The sequence below is a fragment of the Dunckerocampus dactyliophorus genome, chromosome 16 (genome assembly GCF_027744805.1).
Source record: "Dunckerocampus dactyliophorus isolate RoL2022-P2 chromosome 16, RoL_Ddac_1.1, whole genome shotgun sequence".
NCBI lineage: Eukaryota > Metazoa > Chordata > Actinopteri > Syngnathiformes > Syngnathidae > Dunckerocampus > Dunckerocampus dactyliophorus.
Window position 1 is genome coordinate 11,020,292 of NC_072834.1, and position 16,725 is coordinate 11,037,016.

A 16,725-nucleotide genomic window follows, 5' to 3' on the forward strand; every position below is an offset into this window, starting at 1 on the left:
GTCCCAATGCATCTGTTCATATAGTTTATAAGTAGACCTAGATACACATATAGAGTAACATGCACTTTGCATAAAGAGCCATGGCCTGGCATGTCTTAAGTCGTGAAATTTTTCCAGCACAGGCAGCTGTGTCCACTTTGTCAGTTGAGATATTGTCATTGCTATAAATACTGACTTATTTTTATTAATAGAATATGAAAATCTTTTCCAGAACAGCTTAGGTTTACACCATGGATATCCTGTGGCTTTAGGATTGAAAGACATGTACACTACTTTCTTAAAGGATCACTGGACATCAGGGCAGACATGCCCAGTCCTGCCAGTGTGCGAGGGGGGGAGTCTGGAGGCGCTTGATGAAAGTACTCATCTGTAGAGTTGGGCTCATGGCACTGGACTTTGCACCAAGCCCACAGTGGCAGTGAGAGCACAGTGCCATCATGCTGTCAGTTTGCTCTCTGTTGATCATAGTTGAGTTCAAGTCTTCTACAATGTCCCTTGTTTCCTTTCCTAGCAGGTATGTTGACCTGTAGCTTGTGTAATGCAGCTTTCTGCCACTAGAAGATGATGTTAGCCTTCTCTGTGCTCTTTCTTCTCTCCTCCATGGAACTGCCATGAAGCCTGATGGTTTAGTTTCCTATGAACTCCTTCAAGTATGCAAACCCACTAACACACTTGAGGCCTTAACATGACTGAGGCCTATCCTTATAGAGACAGCTTTGGGGTTGCCATGTTAGAATGTGCTCCAAATGACCATGGGTTTAACCAATACATTAATTCACACTTAATATCTACATGTTTCCCTCTGGAACGCTTCGCAGCCTGTTTCCTTGAAACTAGTCTTCCATAACACACTTGCATCACAAACAGAAATCAAGACAAGGCTGATGCACTTACAAGATACATTATATGAAGACAATAATATGTATGAAAGATTCAGCTTTACAGGCACAACATTATATACATTTGTATAGAGTTTTGTCCAAAAAAAATCTGCCTTCACAACATTAATAGATGCACTTTATTATTTTTGTATTTGTAATTTATGTACATTTAAAGGATGTACAAGTATTAAAGTTAAGCGGTTCTACATGACTGCAAACTATTGCAATAATCCAAGTATTGCTAAATGCCCATGCTCATTTTAATATGGTCTACACGCACTTACATCCTTACAATGGACTTTAAATTAGTGACTTATACTATACAGTATACGTTGCTACTGAATATTGTTCTTGTGATAGTTTGACACATTCAGTACCAACTCTATAATGAAAAGTTCCCTGACAATTCTCGATAACATGCTATACATATTGTAGTCCAAATTAAATTGCGCATTTTATCATCTCACATGCATTTGAACAATGGAGATCCCAGAAAGAGCATCATTCAAAAGGCCTTAACACAGAAGCAGGAAAGGAGTGCAGGAGGAAAGCACAGGGACTAGCTGTGTTCTCTTAACAGCCGGTTAACTACTTACAAATTAACAATTCATTTTGTTATATCGCCACTGGGGGTTTCATGAGGCCACAAGATCTCACGAGATTACAACGTGACGAGATTTTTCGTTTGGAGTAAAGCTGTCTCGCAAGAACAGGGCAACCAGAAGCCAATCATACTGTGAACTATGGCATTGCTGCTATGAATGGTAATACAGTAATATGGAAGTGGCAATGCGAGAGACATTATTGGAACCGCACATAAGTGCTTTAATCACACCTCGCAATCCAGCCTACCTCGGTGTTCCCAGTGTCAGTGTCAGCGTCAGCGAGTGACGTGTGGATGGTTTTTTGATCAAAGTTACTTAAGATTTGTCAGATGAAAAGACATAGCTGTTCAGACTTGTCTGCACCCTTAATCATCAAGCTGTTTTATTTATGCTTGTTACATTTGGTTGAGCGCCAACTTTGCAAGCACCGGTATTCACTGGTTCCGCTTCATAACACATTTAATACGTAGAACAGATCCGGGTTGACAATTTAGCGGCACTGTTGCTATATTAAGCAAGTATGGGTGCGCATTAAAAGTGAAAGACAGTTGTGTCATGCATTTATTTTATATTATTTATTATTTTTATTTATTAATTATTGTTATTTTATTATATATTATCATAACAGTGATGTTGACACTAATAGTTCAGTGGCAATTTATGGGAAAATAAACATTTCAAAACACATCTGCATTGTTTTGTGACTCGGGTAAATAAAAAAATGTGTTTGTCCATTCATATTTTTTCATTGTACTTTTCTTAAAATTGATGTTAAAATCTCATCTGGTTCTTGTGGACCCAATCTCGTGCATCGTCTTGTCTCGTGAGTTGGGACTCTTGTGACACCCCTAATCGCCACCCTCTACTTCTTTTGTTTTCTAAAGCAGTTGCCATGCAGGAATGCTTGATCACTGTCATTCTGCTCACCATTAGCTGACTGGGTTGTCTACTAATATTTTCATTGCATGCTTTGTCAAACCATTTTTACAGATTAAAATTCCTTTAATTCCCACTGTTGTTCAGCTCCACTTTCACAAATCCAGCCAGACCCTCACATTGCTCCCACACTTTTATCACACCCTCTACTTACCACACTGAGCTCAGAGAAATTAGGTTTTTGTCTTTCTTCAGTCAAATTTAGTTAGTTCTATTTTGACAATAGAATATTCAATTCCTTCTTGGGATTATCTGGTTATTTGTAGGGTAGTGTCAATCACCCAGCTATGATGAACTCTTGTGAAACTATTTGAGGGCTTTTCTTGACTTTATTGACTTTATTGACTCTAGCGTGTTTGGTACCCAGCAGTGTCATTTGTGACACATTATGAGATACTTTGAATACTTGCCTGTACTTTCTGTCAGGGCGGAGGCTCGGATGCAGAGCGTACCAAGAAGAAGAAACGGGGAGATCGCTACTCCGTGCAGACCTCTCTCATCGTTGCTGCTTTGAAGAAAATGCTCCCAATAGGCCTCAACATGTGCTCCCCTGCCGATCAGGAGCTCATCAACTTGGCTAAGATCCGATATTCTTTGGTAATTCTGATGTAAACACTACCAGCAATAAATACAAAAGACAGACAGTTGATTGCTTTTTTACCTTCCAGAGAGACACTGATGAAGAAGTGAGGGAGTTCCTACAAAATAATCTTCACCTGCAGGGAAAGGTTTAATTCCATGATGAATATTGCAAGATTGTGGAGTTGTGATCAATCAGAGTTTCTAAACTTCTCAGTGCTGTGGACAGGTGGACAACCCATCCATGCGCTGGCAGATGGCCCTCTACAAAGAAATGGCGGGAAAGGCAGAAGATGCTGATGCACCAGTGAAAGTGGTCAAGAGAGTGCAGGAAGTGTCGGCCGTCCTCTATCATCTTGAAGTGGTGAGCAACAATTCCTTACCTGCCCTGACAAACTATGAAAGAAAAGTGTGATTTTCATGGGTTTATTTCCTTTATAGACTGAGCACCCATTTAAATCCAAGAAGATGGTATGGCATAAATTGTTGTCCAAGCAGAGACGCAGGGCTGTTGTTGCTTGCTTCAGAATGACACCACTGTACAACATCCCAAGGTAAATACGGTTCCACTCACTGGCTGCAGTATTAGGCACACCTGCAATCTAATAACATTCAGTACAATAGCTGTATCAGTATATAATGAATGCATGAAAATAATAATGCCCAGTTTTGTTTGAGACTACAAGCAAGGTATTAATTTAACAAAATGTTTGTAGCAGTGGTGTAGAACTGCACTGCCTTGGTTCACATACGGTATTTTTCCTCTCATGCAGGTAAATAAGGTACCTTAATGACAACTACAATAATAAACATTGCATTTGTATGTTTATATTACATAAATACATACATTTGTATTTATATATTATATAGATGTTTATACAACGCATCTGTGTAAACTGTTATGCCAACACAATTTCCAATGTCATATTATAGCACTGCTCCGTTGCCATACAGCAGTGATAAAATACATACCGTAGTGTATAAACCGCACTTTTTTTTTCCACTGGTAAGAAGCAAAAAATCGGGGTGCGGTTTATACTCGATGACAGGTCTGTGACGAGACGCAGAAATTGACAAGTCCATTTTAGAATAGCCATCTGTGGGTCAGACAGTTGCTTTGACTTTAGCGCCCTCTGCTGCACAGTTGATGAAAATGCTTTTGTATGCAACTAACTTATCTGACGGCTGTCTGTATTTTCACACAGTGAAACGATCTCTATATACACTGAAGCTAACCTAAGCTTCCATTAAAACATTGCAGTTGTAAAATACAATACAATGTTGGGAGTTTATTCAAATTCACACTGAAGCAATGCAATAAAATAATAATAGAGAAAAAGAGAAGCAGTGAAAGATAAGATATCAAAACATCTCTGAAAATTGCAAATTTCTTTATTTTGATTTATTATTATTATTATTATTATTATTAATCTGTGCTTAGCCATAATATTAAAGATCTAGATGCCGAAGTTCAGATTTCTTCTTTATTCTTCTTTTTGAAATTGCTTAGTACCTTTACGCATGTTGATTTGAGATGAAAGAGTTGGCAAGCATTTATGAACTAACATTTTTTTTTCCCCGCCGTGATCCTGAAAATGGGGGTGCGGTTAATACATGGGTGCGGTTTATACGTTTATGCGGTTTATACGGTGCTTTACGGTACTGTAATATACTCTATACATTCATATTTCATGTTTATTGTTTAATGAACCGGTTTACGCCATATTCTTTGCCACGGACAGCTATAGATGGATATGAAATGCAAAGTAAATAAAAACATGGTTAAAACCGCATCAAATATGAACACTAATACTTTTGTAAAGGCAGAATTGTATTGAATCCAATTAGATTTTGCAGTATTGTCGTAGCGGGTAAGAAAAGACCTTACAAAACATAATTTTTTGTCATCGCAGGCACAGAGCTTCCAACATGTTCCTTGAAGGATACAAGCGAAACTGGCTTCACACAGAGGGTTACTCATTTGAAGACAGAATGATAGATGACTTGTCTGTGAGTGCCAACTAACTCTCACATATAATTTTAATTGTTCTTTTTCTGTTCACTCTACCGTGCTCTCCCTTGTATATTGCAGAAAGCAATGGAGCAAGAGGAAGGAGACGAAGAGGAGGAGAAAGAAACAAAGCCGGATCCCCTTCACCAGCTTATTCTGCATTTTAGTCGCACTGCTCTAACAGAAAAAAGGTTTTAGCAGTGGAATGATAAAATGCGGGAAAAAGATATTAAACCATATTTCAATAGGGCATTAATTTTCTTCTGTTGTCTTCTCTCATTTCAGTAAACTTGACACAGATCATCTTTATATGGCATATGCAGACATTATGGCAAAGGTGGGTCCTTTTAATGTCATTTAAGCTTTTAATTTGCACAAAGTCAAATTTACATGCCTATCCTGTTCTCCTGCATCATTTAGAGTTGCCATATTGATGAGGAAGAAGAAGGGGGAGAGGAAATGTTGGAAGATGCTGAGGATGAGATGTCCTTTGAGGTGCGACAGTCGGAACTGGTAATGGGCGGCGAGGGGCTGGGGACCAGGAACACAGCGGAGCGGTAGCTCTCGACGCATTGAGTGGCCTCATCATCACGACATTATTTCACCATCATGGTCACCCTCTCTGTCTCTGTCTCTTTCCCTCTGTGTTTGTTTGTTATGCTTCATTCGCTTTGTTAGGAATACAAAACCCCAATCCAGATGTTTGCTCGGTGTCAGCAGCAGTATTTTATACAGATATATACGATGGGGAGCTCCATGCTTTTCAAATTAAAGAATAAATGTAACAAAACATGTAAAAAAAATACTTGCCGTTAGACACCACTGTTATCTGGATGGGGTCTAATTAGATATCAAAGTTAATGTGAATGTTGCACCAATCTAATCATACTAATAATTTTAAAATATACATGTTACATCATCAGTTGTGTGAACCACTCCAGTGCGTAACTTTTTTTTTTAATGCTTTTTACACTGTTTTTATACTCTTGCATTAAAAACACTGACATTTGTTGCCTTGCCCAGTCACCAGTCTCAATTTCCAGCATGTTTTTTGTTGCAGGACTCGAACCAACCACTCTTTGGTTTCCCTGTAGTAGTTGGAGATGAACAATTCAAACTTTATGGTATACCTGTATAGTAAGACATATATCCAGACATTTTTATTACTAATAGACTAGACATCCAAATGTACAGGGAAAATACTATCACTTTAAATGACAGTGCTTTAACATTAACTTGCAATGTCATTGCTGTCCCATTCACCTCTCTCTCGCTCCATGGCTCCATGTAATTCCTTTCGCCTTCCTAACCTCCAACTTTACTAACCGAATGCTGCTGATCAGTGTCTCTCCCTTTCCCACTCACATAGCCTACTGACAGACTACAGCGCAGAAGCCTTTAAAGCTAAACGTTCATGCACATAGCCAAGAGCTGCCATACAGGCATGCAACATACAGAAACAAAATCACATATATGACGGAGGCTTTAGGCGTGTACAGCACGACACATAACGGGTAATGCTCGGCTATAGGCACACGTGGGTGGTGGGAGGTTTGGGTTGGGTGTGGTGTGGGAGGTTGGGAGGTCGGTGTTTAGGGTGTGGGATGCTACACGCTGATTTGTGATGTGGCTGAACAGAGGAATGTCCTTTGGTCCTCTGATTCAGAGATATTCATTCAATGGTCATTTTCCATGCATTTTCCATTTGGGTGTACATTGCACTCTCAGAAAAGAAAGTACATGATTGGTACATTTAAGGGTTTAATTACTTTTAAATGCCAAAGAAATATCTCCGACACAGAGGGATTGCAGCTCTTGTCCACATTGTCTGGACAAAAGATGCAAGCTTCATGCCTGCAATATTGGGCCGTTGCTGCTTCCTGTAGTCTAACGCTTGCTCCAGCCAGCAAACGTGAAGAAGTAGTGTTGTGATTCCACCACTAATAATGTGAACTAAGAGAATGTGTGCAGACAGATACCTTGAATCAAGATTTTGACACTTATAAATGACTAAAGCCTAAATAATGGAACATTTGAGCAAAACTGGTAAGTCTATGGGGCATTAATGAGGTCAAGCATAAGGGATATGAGTGAAAGGAGTATGAGTATTTTAACAAGAATATAAATGGATAGAATGGGATTTTACAGCATATCTTCTACCCATTTACATTCTGACCTTGCGAGTCTACAAAGTGGCACTCATTCATCATGTTGTTGACCACAGGAGAAAGAAATGGAAAAACAACGACTCCTTTACCAGCAGTCCAGGCTTCACAATCGTGGGGCTGCAGAGATGGTGCTGCAAATGATCAGCGCCTGCAAAGGTGAAACTTCTTCTTTCATGTGGCGTATACAGTACATCAACAATGCTTCACATATGATGATATTTTAATCAACTTTTTGCTTCATGTAGGTGAGACAGGCCCAATGGTGTCAACAACCCTCAAACTGGGTATTTCCATCCTCAATGGTGGAAACAGTGAGGTTCAACGGGTGAGTCCTCTTATAGACAACCTAATTTATAAAACATTGCTAAACACTTGCTCACCCTTTTTCAACAGAAAATGCTAGAGTACCTGAAGGATAAAAAGGACGTTGGGTTCTTTTTGAGTGTCCAAGCCTTGATGCAAACATGCAGGTCTAGAACTATTGAATATTACCTTTAGGTTAATCTGGTTGTGTTGATAGTCCGATTAACATTGTCTTATTTTGCGCAGTGTCCTGGATCTAAATGCTTTTGAGAGGCAGAACAAGGCTGAGGGGCTGGGCATGGTCTCAGAGGAAGGCACTAGTAAGTCATCATGCTGAGGCTTTCTGAGGTTATAATTAGTACATTATCGGATGAAGATGTGTTCAAAGCTAATGGATGGATACATTCAGTACATATTGTATATGCACATGGCCTCCACATTAAGTAAACCTACGCTATCTAGTGAGCTGTAACACAGACTGGAATTCTTTTGCAGATGAAAGAAAGAATAATGCTCAGTTTTGATTGACACTGCAAGAAAAACTGAGGATTTTTACTATTTTAGGCAAAATTTCATTATCAAAGGCTACATTTTAAAAAGGCGTACTGTATAGAGCTTTGGAATTGGACCTTGAGTGTGTATGCTGACTGTATGTTGTGGCCAGTGTATACGGAATGTAACTATATTTGTAACTGGATTTGCTAATCAAATACATAATTTGAAAGGTCTTCCTTTGTAAATCTAAAGCATCACACAACAAACACAACAAATGCCACAGCAGGAGGACATTAATTCATATAGTTTTCCTGCCTTCTGAATGAAACTCGGAATTATGACTTACATAACATGCTTAGCGGTATTAAAAAAAAAAACCTAGGATCCGCCAATCCACAATCTACTGTATATGATGTGTACACCACAGGTTGAAGTGCACATCAAAAGTTGACGATAAAACAGCAAGAAAAAATGTAGCTAAACATGCATAGACCTTTAAATGGTATGTGTCAATCAAGTAGAGCATCTGTTTCACTACATATTTGTATTCACAAATATTAGCAATGTCTTCCGCTGAAGACATTGGCAGATTCTCATTTACTCATTTATTACATTTTACTAAAACTGAATCCTTATCAAGTGATTAAAAAAGACGGTACAGTAAGATGACGATGACAGACGTTTTCCATATGTGGCATTGAGTTTACCAAATCTATATTAATTCCTAATACATTTCCTAACCTAAAAAAATCATTAATACTTGGATAAGTGTTAATGATTTCGGTATTTTTGTTTTAATCTTAATTTTGTGATAGTTTCTATTTGACTTGCTGGTCCCCGTCTGCAGTTGACTTAATTTGAAATGGTGGCTGAGTGAACTTTGCCATGGAATGTTGTTAATCTCCCCGTCCTCATCTCTCAGTCCTCTACTGTTGTCAACACACTGATCCTCTCTCCCTTCCCCTCGATCACTGCCATCTCTCCCCCGTCCATCCTTTCATGGTCGTCAGAGTTGAGCCGAGATCGGGGTAAATCATCTGTCTGTCCATCTGCCTCTCTGTCTCCTCCTTTCTTTCTTTTTTCTCCTTCCGTCCCTAACACTGCACCTCCGCTCAGGGGGGCTTAAATGTCAGGCATGTTCACAGCTTACATACTTAAGTTACATTTCTTGTTCATTCTAAATGGAAACAAATGGAATCTGGTTGCTCCTGCTTATCTTAATCTGTATTTACATCATGGCAATTAGGTAGGGTATTTTACAAAAAAAACCCACTTTTTTTCTATTGTATCTGCCAGTATGATTCCATCCCTGTTTGTTATCAAGATTACCCAAAACTGGTCAAACCTCGCTTTTTGTACTTCCCAGTTTTTGTATTATTCACTCATCGTCAAAGGTTTTCGCCCAAAACATTTTTGGCAAAAACAATATTGCACGTAAGAAACTAGTTGATTTGGTCTGTGCTGTTTTGTTCTGCAAAATCGAGTGCCCAAACAAAGCACCCTATGTGTTGCTGACTCACTGCTTGTGCATTTCTGATCGAGTGCGACTGCTCAATAACCCTCAATGAAAGTTGCATGCGCCAGCACTTTGATAAAGAAAGTGAGAAACACTATTGAATTCACCAGGATGTACGGGAGCCCACATTAACAATAAGTTCCATTCATTCGTCATTTAGAATTGTGTTGCGTTGTTCTCAACATGTAAAACTATAATTATTCCCTTTAAAATGTATTTTTTGTTCATATTTTTGGGTGTCTAGACAGGATTAATTGAATTTACATTTCCTATGGGAAATAATTGCCTCGGTTTTTGTTGAACCTTTTGAAACAAATTTATTATTATCTATGATTTTCTGTCATGCCCACATTAGGGGACACAAATGTTTGACTCCCTGCTGATTTGAAATACCATTGAGAACCTGTAGTATTTTTAAAGATAGTATTGTATATTTAATAGTATATAATATAGTGCGCTCTGCTTCACCTGACCACGGTGGCACCCGCCCCATTATTTGAGATGCATGGCTGTAATTGCTTTTCATTCAAGTCCTTGTGAAAACACATTGCATCACGAGTTATGACATTGCACCACAAGTGAAAACCCAAACAACTTCACTGAAATTGTCAGTCATTCCTCTTTTACCAAGACAATGCTTAACTTGATATATACGGTATACCTGGCAAGTTGTTGTACCCAAACCTCAAACTATGTTCAGTGTTTTTCCGCCTTAACAGCAAAGTCTTGGTGAACTTCCGAGTTTCTGTATATGGCAATGGTAAAACCATTGGTTCCTTCCAGGAACCCTTCTGTGTAGTTTTAATGTATTCCATTGAGTACAATATCAAGAGTCGAGAATCTGTTGTTAGGAAATTTACCATGCATTTTCTCTAGTAGCAAAACTGCATAGTTCACCTTTGGGTCCCGCAGTATTTCCATGTTAATATTGTTTGTATGACTATATGCGTTATTATGATTTATTATGATTAGTGTTATTTTGGCTACTTCTATTTGTGTGCATGTGATGCTAATGGCTCCTGGGTGTTTCTCTCCAGCTGACTATATGCCAGATCATTCACTAGTTTGGAAAATTATGATTTTAATTATTTCGCTTTAGTGCCTCATTAGTCTCTATAACAAAGAACACCATCAGACACTAGTTATATGCAGTGCGTACAACCACCCATCCAATTCTTGCTTTGTGTAATGTGTTATTTTATCACAGGGTCAGCGTGTCATACTAAAATTTTGCCTTGGATTTAGATGAGAAGGTGATGGCTGATGATGAGTTCACCTGTGACCTCTTCCGCTTCTTGCAGTTACTCTGCGAGGGTCACAATAATGGTGAGTGTGGTTTGTATTTCATGCTCGCGTAAAGTTGCATTAGAGCGTTGAGAGTTACTAACATGCCCGCTATCCTACTTGCTTGCAGACTTTCAGAACTACTTAAGGACGCAGACAGGAAGCACAACAACCATCAACATCATCATCTGTACAGTCGATTACCTGCTCAGACTGCAGGTCTCAAAAATAGAGTATAATTTCTCACTGTGTTTCACATCGAGATAGTCCACTACATCTGTTTTATTTTCTCTTTAAAGGAATCAATCAGTGATTTCTACTGGTATTACTCTGGAAAAGATGTCATCGATGAGCCGGGAAAGAAGAATTTTTCCAAAGCAATGACTGTAGCAAAACAGATTTTCAACAGTCTAACTGAATATATTCAGGTACAAAACAAGTAACATTTTCTGTGTGTAAAGTGATCAGCAAGGATTTGTTCATTTTATTCTTGCAAAAATCCACTACATTCTCCACACAGGGACCCTGCACGGGCAATCAGCAGTCTCTGGCCCACAGCAGACTGTGGGATGCTATTGTGGGTTTCCTCCATGTCTTTGCTCACATGATGATGAAGCTGGCTCAGGTACAATTGTTTCATTTATTTCATATCAAAACATCACCAAAAGTCATTGCAGCCTGTTTGTAACTGCTTCACCTATAAAAGTTTGGTAGAATCAAATGTGTTTGCAACTTTGGCTCACAGCACAACATTAGTTACACTTGCAACGACAACTATCAACAATTCTGCCTTTGCAAAACTGTTGCTCTGTCAGATAGAGAAGAGAGGGAGAGAAATTATATTTAGCAATATGGTTACTTTTGTCATTTACCCCTAACAGTTCAGTATGATACAGTACAAATGTACTCCATTGCAACCTATTACCCAAATAATATGCATATTATTAAATTAATACCTCACTGACAGGGACAATCAAACATGTATTTGTCAAGGAAGAGTTTTTGTAGTACAGTGAATCCCCGCACATTCGCGATTCAGCATTCATGGCCTCGCAAATTTATGGGTCTTTGGTCAATTTAGTTTTTAAAAAAAAAAAGCTCTCTGAAACTAGACTTTTTTTTCCGCAGAAAACTGATCTCATTCACACTAAATCGATAATAATTTATAAATATGTGACAATACAGATAAGATGTACAGTATACATGTACCACTGTAAAAAAAAATATTTACGCTTCACTGATTAAGTTTTTTCATCAAGCGTAGAGATTGTTTCCGGTCTTTCAACACGCCATTGTTGTTGTGAGACACTTATAGCTATCGCAGTGGTGGCTGTTGGGCAAACTAGCAAACTACTCCTCCCACAACGGTGGTATGACTTAATGAACCAACGAGCTAACAAAACTCAATCACGCTCGGGTTATGTCATTTACTTCCAATGTAGTACATTCATAGCTGTAGAATTGAATCGCTGTGAAATAATTCACACCGGAAAAGGAGGGACATTTTTTTTATGGTTTATCCAATCAGGGTCTTACTTTCTTGTTGTGGGCTTCCATGTGCTGAAACTAGAGCTTCAATGGAGATTTACTATGGCGTCCGTGCTGCTGCCGAGAGAAGGGAGGTTGTGTCAGAGGGCAAACTTAGTCAAAAGCAGATTAATTCTCAACATACTCACAAAATTAAGCTCATTCTAACACACTTTTAATGCAGTTTTAAATTTATATTTAAGTTTAACAATGCATATTTGACAAATTATTTTATTGAATTTAAAGGGCAAGTTCAGCTTCTGTTGTAGTCAATGAGCAGCCGCCACTGATAAAACGTCTACACCGTGGCTCCCAATTCCATCCGTTCATCGATCATCTTACATTACAGAGACGGGGCAGGGTTCTGGAACTAAATCTAATGTAACAATTACAGCAGTTGTTATTAGAAATGTTGATACAAAGTTGGAGGAGAACATCAACGTGCTGGGCAACAGCGCAGAATAAACAGACATAAAAACACAAGAAAAAATAAAAATAAATAAGACAGTAAAATAATAGTTACAATTTAAGTATGAATAAAATAAAAATAAATAAATAAAAGTGTCACAGTGTGCTTATGTGACAAATACACTTGATTTTCGCCTTTTTTCTGGTGGTCCCGAAATATAACCCTTGCGAAAAGCAGGGATTTACTGTACATTTTATTAGATTATGCAGGTGTACCTAATGTTGTTGCCAGTGAGTCTGTATCAGTCACATAAATCAAAAGCAGGATGTTTTTTTTCTTGTTTTCTGATTCATCTTGACTGTCATGAAGCTTCAATATGATGTTTGTATACAGTATGTCTTGCTAGTGGATGTTTAGTAGAGCTTACATTTCCTGGATGCACCGCACAATGGCTCCTTTCATGACTTGCTTGCAAAACCTTTGCTTGATATACGACCTTATGGCTGAACATATACACTGACATCAATTTTCAATACATACACATGCGAAAATAATAAAATCGATGATGGCTGAACTCGGTTTAACTGCTTCAGTGTCAGCATCTTGTTGTGCATGCAGCTCACTGTCACATTGTCATGGCTGTCATGGGTCACTTGAATACTCAGCCATTGTCGATTTTATTAGTAAAACCCATAGTTTATGTATGCTTTTAATTCGACATACTTACATCTTTATTTTTACCAACATAAATTAACATTTTCTATATTATTCTCAAGGCTCCAGCATACCCAAGTGAGGACAAGTGGTATAGAAAATGGATGGATTTTATTCTTAGTTAAGGCCGACATGTGCATTAATTCTATTAATGTGTTTATTATATTTAGTGCAGTGCAGTAGGCCAATAGTACTCTGTTTTTACTGTATATGCCTTACATCTTGCATGTATAACTGTTTAAATTCTACATCCAGTTTTAGACAGTTCAAAACTCATTCTGATGCGTTCAGAACTTTCTAACATATAGGATACGCCTAACAAATGACTCTGCACTCTTTGTGTTTTGCAATGGTAGTATTTGATGCACTGCGGTGCATCAGTGAACATGAGGTATTTTACAGTAGACATGTTATTAATTAGACACCGTAAATTTAGCCTGCAATTAAAATGACGGCAAAAATGTTATGAATTAGCCTGTAAATCGAAAGATTGTTGCAATGTTCTCACCATATATTTCAAAATACATATTTTTATGCACATGAATGTTTTTAATTGTATAAAAACTGAATAATTTATTGATTATTTAAACTGTCTTCCACATGTTCAATGCAGGGTAAAGTATGTATCCACTTTGTTTATTATCTATTGTTGTGATCATAATAATGTGTTGGTTTCACCTCTCAGGCTGTTTTATACCCATCTGCTTAAAAAAGGAAAATGCATCTGGAATGTTGAACAATAAGGGAATACATTTGCATACACAGTCATCCCTCGCTACATCATGGTTTGAACATCACGCTATCTTTTTCAAAAATTAATTAATAAATGATCTGCTGTTTTGTGGTTGAATACGGCCTATTATTAGTTAAACAATATGCATATTTAAGCAAATTGTAAGTAATCTTAGCCTAAATTAAGCATTTTGAAGCATAAGAATGGCTAAATGAATAAAAATACAAATATAAGGCGTTCAGAAGACGTGATATGCAGTGTAATAAATGTGACTTGTGTGCGCCTTTACGGAGTGTGGCCTGGGGAGTGATGTGTGTGACATCAGCTATCTACAGTTGACTGTTGTGTTTAGCTGATTGTTAGCAGCAGCATCTTTGGTTAGCAGTGTGAAGAGAGCAGATACTGGCGTAGGTTGTGGCCAACAGCAGCTGCTCTGTGAATGTTCACTGCATACAGTATGTGTTCTCTGCCTGTTAATAAAGTGATTGAAGTGAGTCTCTCCTTAACTACAAACAGTATTCGATAGTGGTCACTAGTGCCAATAACGTTACACTGGTGATGCAATAGCCACCGTAGAAAGTACGCTGTCAATGCTCATGTGTGAGTTATATCTTATTTATATCTAAGACGTCATATTTTCTATTATTTAGTTTACTATATTGGGTAATATGAGTGTAAAAGTGACTATACGGGTGTTATTTCATGTTTAGAGGGCTCTAAGCGTACTTCATGGAAATTCACCCATTGTGGTCAAGTCTGGAACCAATTGCCCGTGATAAACGAGGGATTACTGTACAGTATAGTTTTAAATTGTACATATAACATTTTATGTCAAACAACACAAAGTTTCTTCAAGTCAAATGCAACACTAGCAATTGTAACATTTTAGAACATAAATGTCACCTACTTTGAAGGTCATAAAATGCATGAGCTTAAACATGTAAACACTTTTCTCTCTAAAACCATGTTTTTTTCAAATTTAATAAAGATACGAATGTGCCTAAAGGCAGCCATGTGTCTTCACACAGCAAAATGTCTCAGTGACATCATTACATAATAATACATTTACAATGCAGCATCACATTTCAAAGTTTAATTGATTCATTTTAAATTGAGAGTATGAACAACATGTATTCTAACATTCAGAAACATATGAAAAAGGAGCAGGTGACTACAAAACATCCTGAGAAGGTGATTGACTTTTAACCGCCACTGTTCCAGTGTATACTTTAATAACAAAATGACTCTGGTGTTGGACTATATGTTTTAATGCAACATGCGCTCTGTGTGTCTTTGTGTTTAATCGACTTTGCAACTGTGTCACCATTTTATTTTACTCATTATTAACCTGCCTTCATTTGTGCTGTGAATTTGTGACTCATTTGTTGGACTTCTGCTATAAAAACATAAGCTCAATTCTACATACAGTCGGTCCCCGCGATTTGTATGGGTTATGTTGACAGACCATCCACAAGTGATTGACACGCTCATAAAAATTTATATATTGGACACTTCACTCATCCCCTTTCAAACCTTCCTGCTAGCTTTATTTTCCTCCGATTTCAGATCAATATTTGCAATAAAAAATGTTCTTATTAGATTGGATTAATCTCCAGAACCCTCCCCGTTTCTCTTCAACTGCCATTGTTCACTCCTGACACAATCCAGGTTTAAGCCCTAAACACACATTTATTAAACACATTTTCAATTGTAAAACGTATGGGTGCTCACCATTAATGAATGATAATGAAAGAGGATCGATAGAACAGATGGAATCGGAGTCACGGTGTAGTCTTTAGCCTGGTTATCAGGCATGTGTTACAACCGAGCTTCTGTCTGCTATGGTGCCACCTCCATCTCTCTGTCATGCGGCTACCGGTGGTACACGACCTAGTTTCTCCACAGGCCCCTGGGTCGTCTCAGCTAACTGTTGGAGAAGGTGTTTCTCCAAGCCGCGTCTACATAATCCACACTGTCTATCTATTGTAATTACAGTAACGACGTACGATCATATATTAACTTGTGTTCACCTCACTGCACGTTTTTCAGGCCGGATTGTAACAGCGAGCTGACTGTCGAATGCTGCTGTAGACACAAAACAGGGTGCCGCCATCTTGCCCTGACATCATGTCATTACATGTATGCTGTACTGTATATTTTGTGCTTTATTATCACATATTTATAAATTACTACAGACTTAGGGTGAATAAGATGTGTTTTCTGTAGAAAAAACTGCCTATTTAAATAAAAATACAAAAATATTTGACCAAAAATCCACCAAATTGCGGGGTTGTGAATGATGAATCCTGAATATGCGGGGATCAACTGTAATAGCTGGAGTATTTATACTTGTGTTTTCCCCCCTTCCCAATGATTGCATTTCATTAAGTGAATATGAGGCCCTAATGTGCAGTCACTTGCCATTATTTATATTGCTTGGCATGTTGTTTTATGGTCGCAGGATTCGAGCCAGATTGGTCTGCTGAAGGAGCTTCTGGACCTGCAGAAAGACATGGTTGTCATGTTGCTCTCGCTATTAGAAGGTAAAAGGCTATGTTATTAAA

General features: G+C 38.1%; 1 protein-coding gene across 6 annotated transcripts in view; it reads left to right on the forward strand.

The window, feature by feature from the left end:
- LOC129168758 (ryanodine receptor 1-like) overlaps window positions 1-16,725 on the forward strand; it is a 52,955-nt gene that overhangs the window by 26,972 nt on the left and 9,258 nt on the right. For 3 of the 6 annotated variants that reach the window (XM_054754403.1, XM_054754404.1, XM_054754407.1), the window contains 17 exons: window positions 2,849-3,019; window positions 3,091-3,150; window positions 3,231-3,365; window positions 3,443-3,555; window positions 4,915-5,011; window positions 5,094-5,203; window positions 5,298-5,349; window positions 5,433-5,507; window positions 7,237-7,336; window positions 7,426-7,505; window positions 7,574-7,650; window positions 7,730-7,803; window positions 10,740-10,820; window positions 10,909-10,997; window positions 11,078-11,206; window positions 11,299-11,403; window positions 16,623-16,704. In XM_054754403.1, coding sequence (XP_054610378.1) covers window positions 2,849-3,019; window positions 3,091-3,150; window positions 3,231-3,365; window positions 3,443-3,555; window positions 4,915-5,011; window positions 5,094-5,203; window positions 5,298-5,349; window positions 5,433-5,507; window positions 7,237-7,336; window positions 7,426-7,505; window positions 7,574-7,650; window positions 7,730-7,803; window positions 10,740-10,820; window positions 10,909-10,997; window positions 11,078-11,206; window positions 11,299-11,403; window positions 16,623-16,704 — 1,630 coding nt within the window. Of the gene's footprint in view, window positions 1-2,848; window positions 3,020-3,090; window positions 3,151-3,218; window positions 3,366-3,442; window positions 3,556-4,914; window positions 5,012-5,093; window positions 5,204-5,297; window positions 5,350-5,432; window positions 5,526-7,236; window positions 7,337-7,425; window positions 7,506-7,573; window positions 7,651-7,729; window positions 7,804-10,739; window positions 10,821-10,908; window positions 10,998-11,077; window positions 11,207-11,298; window positions 11,404-16,622; window positions 16,705-16,725 lie in introns of all 6 variants that reach the window. The other 3 variants (XM_054754402.1, XM_054754405.1, XM_054754401.1) reach the window with 2 other exon arrangements.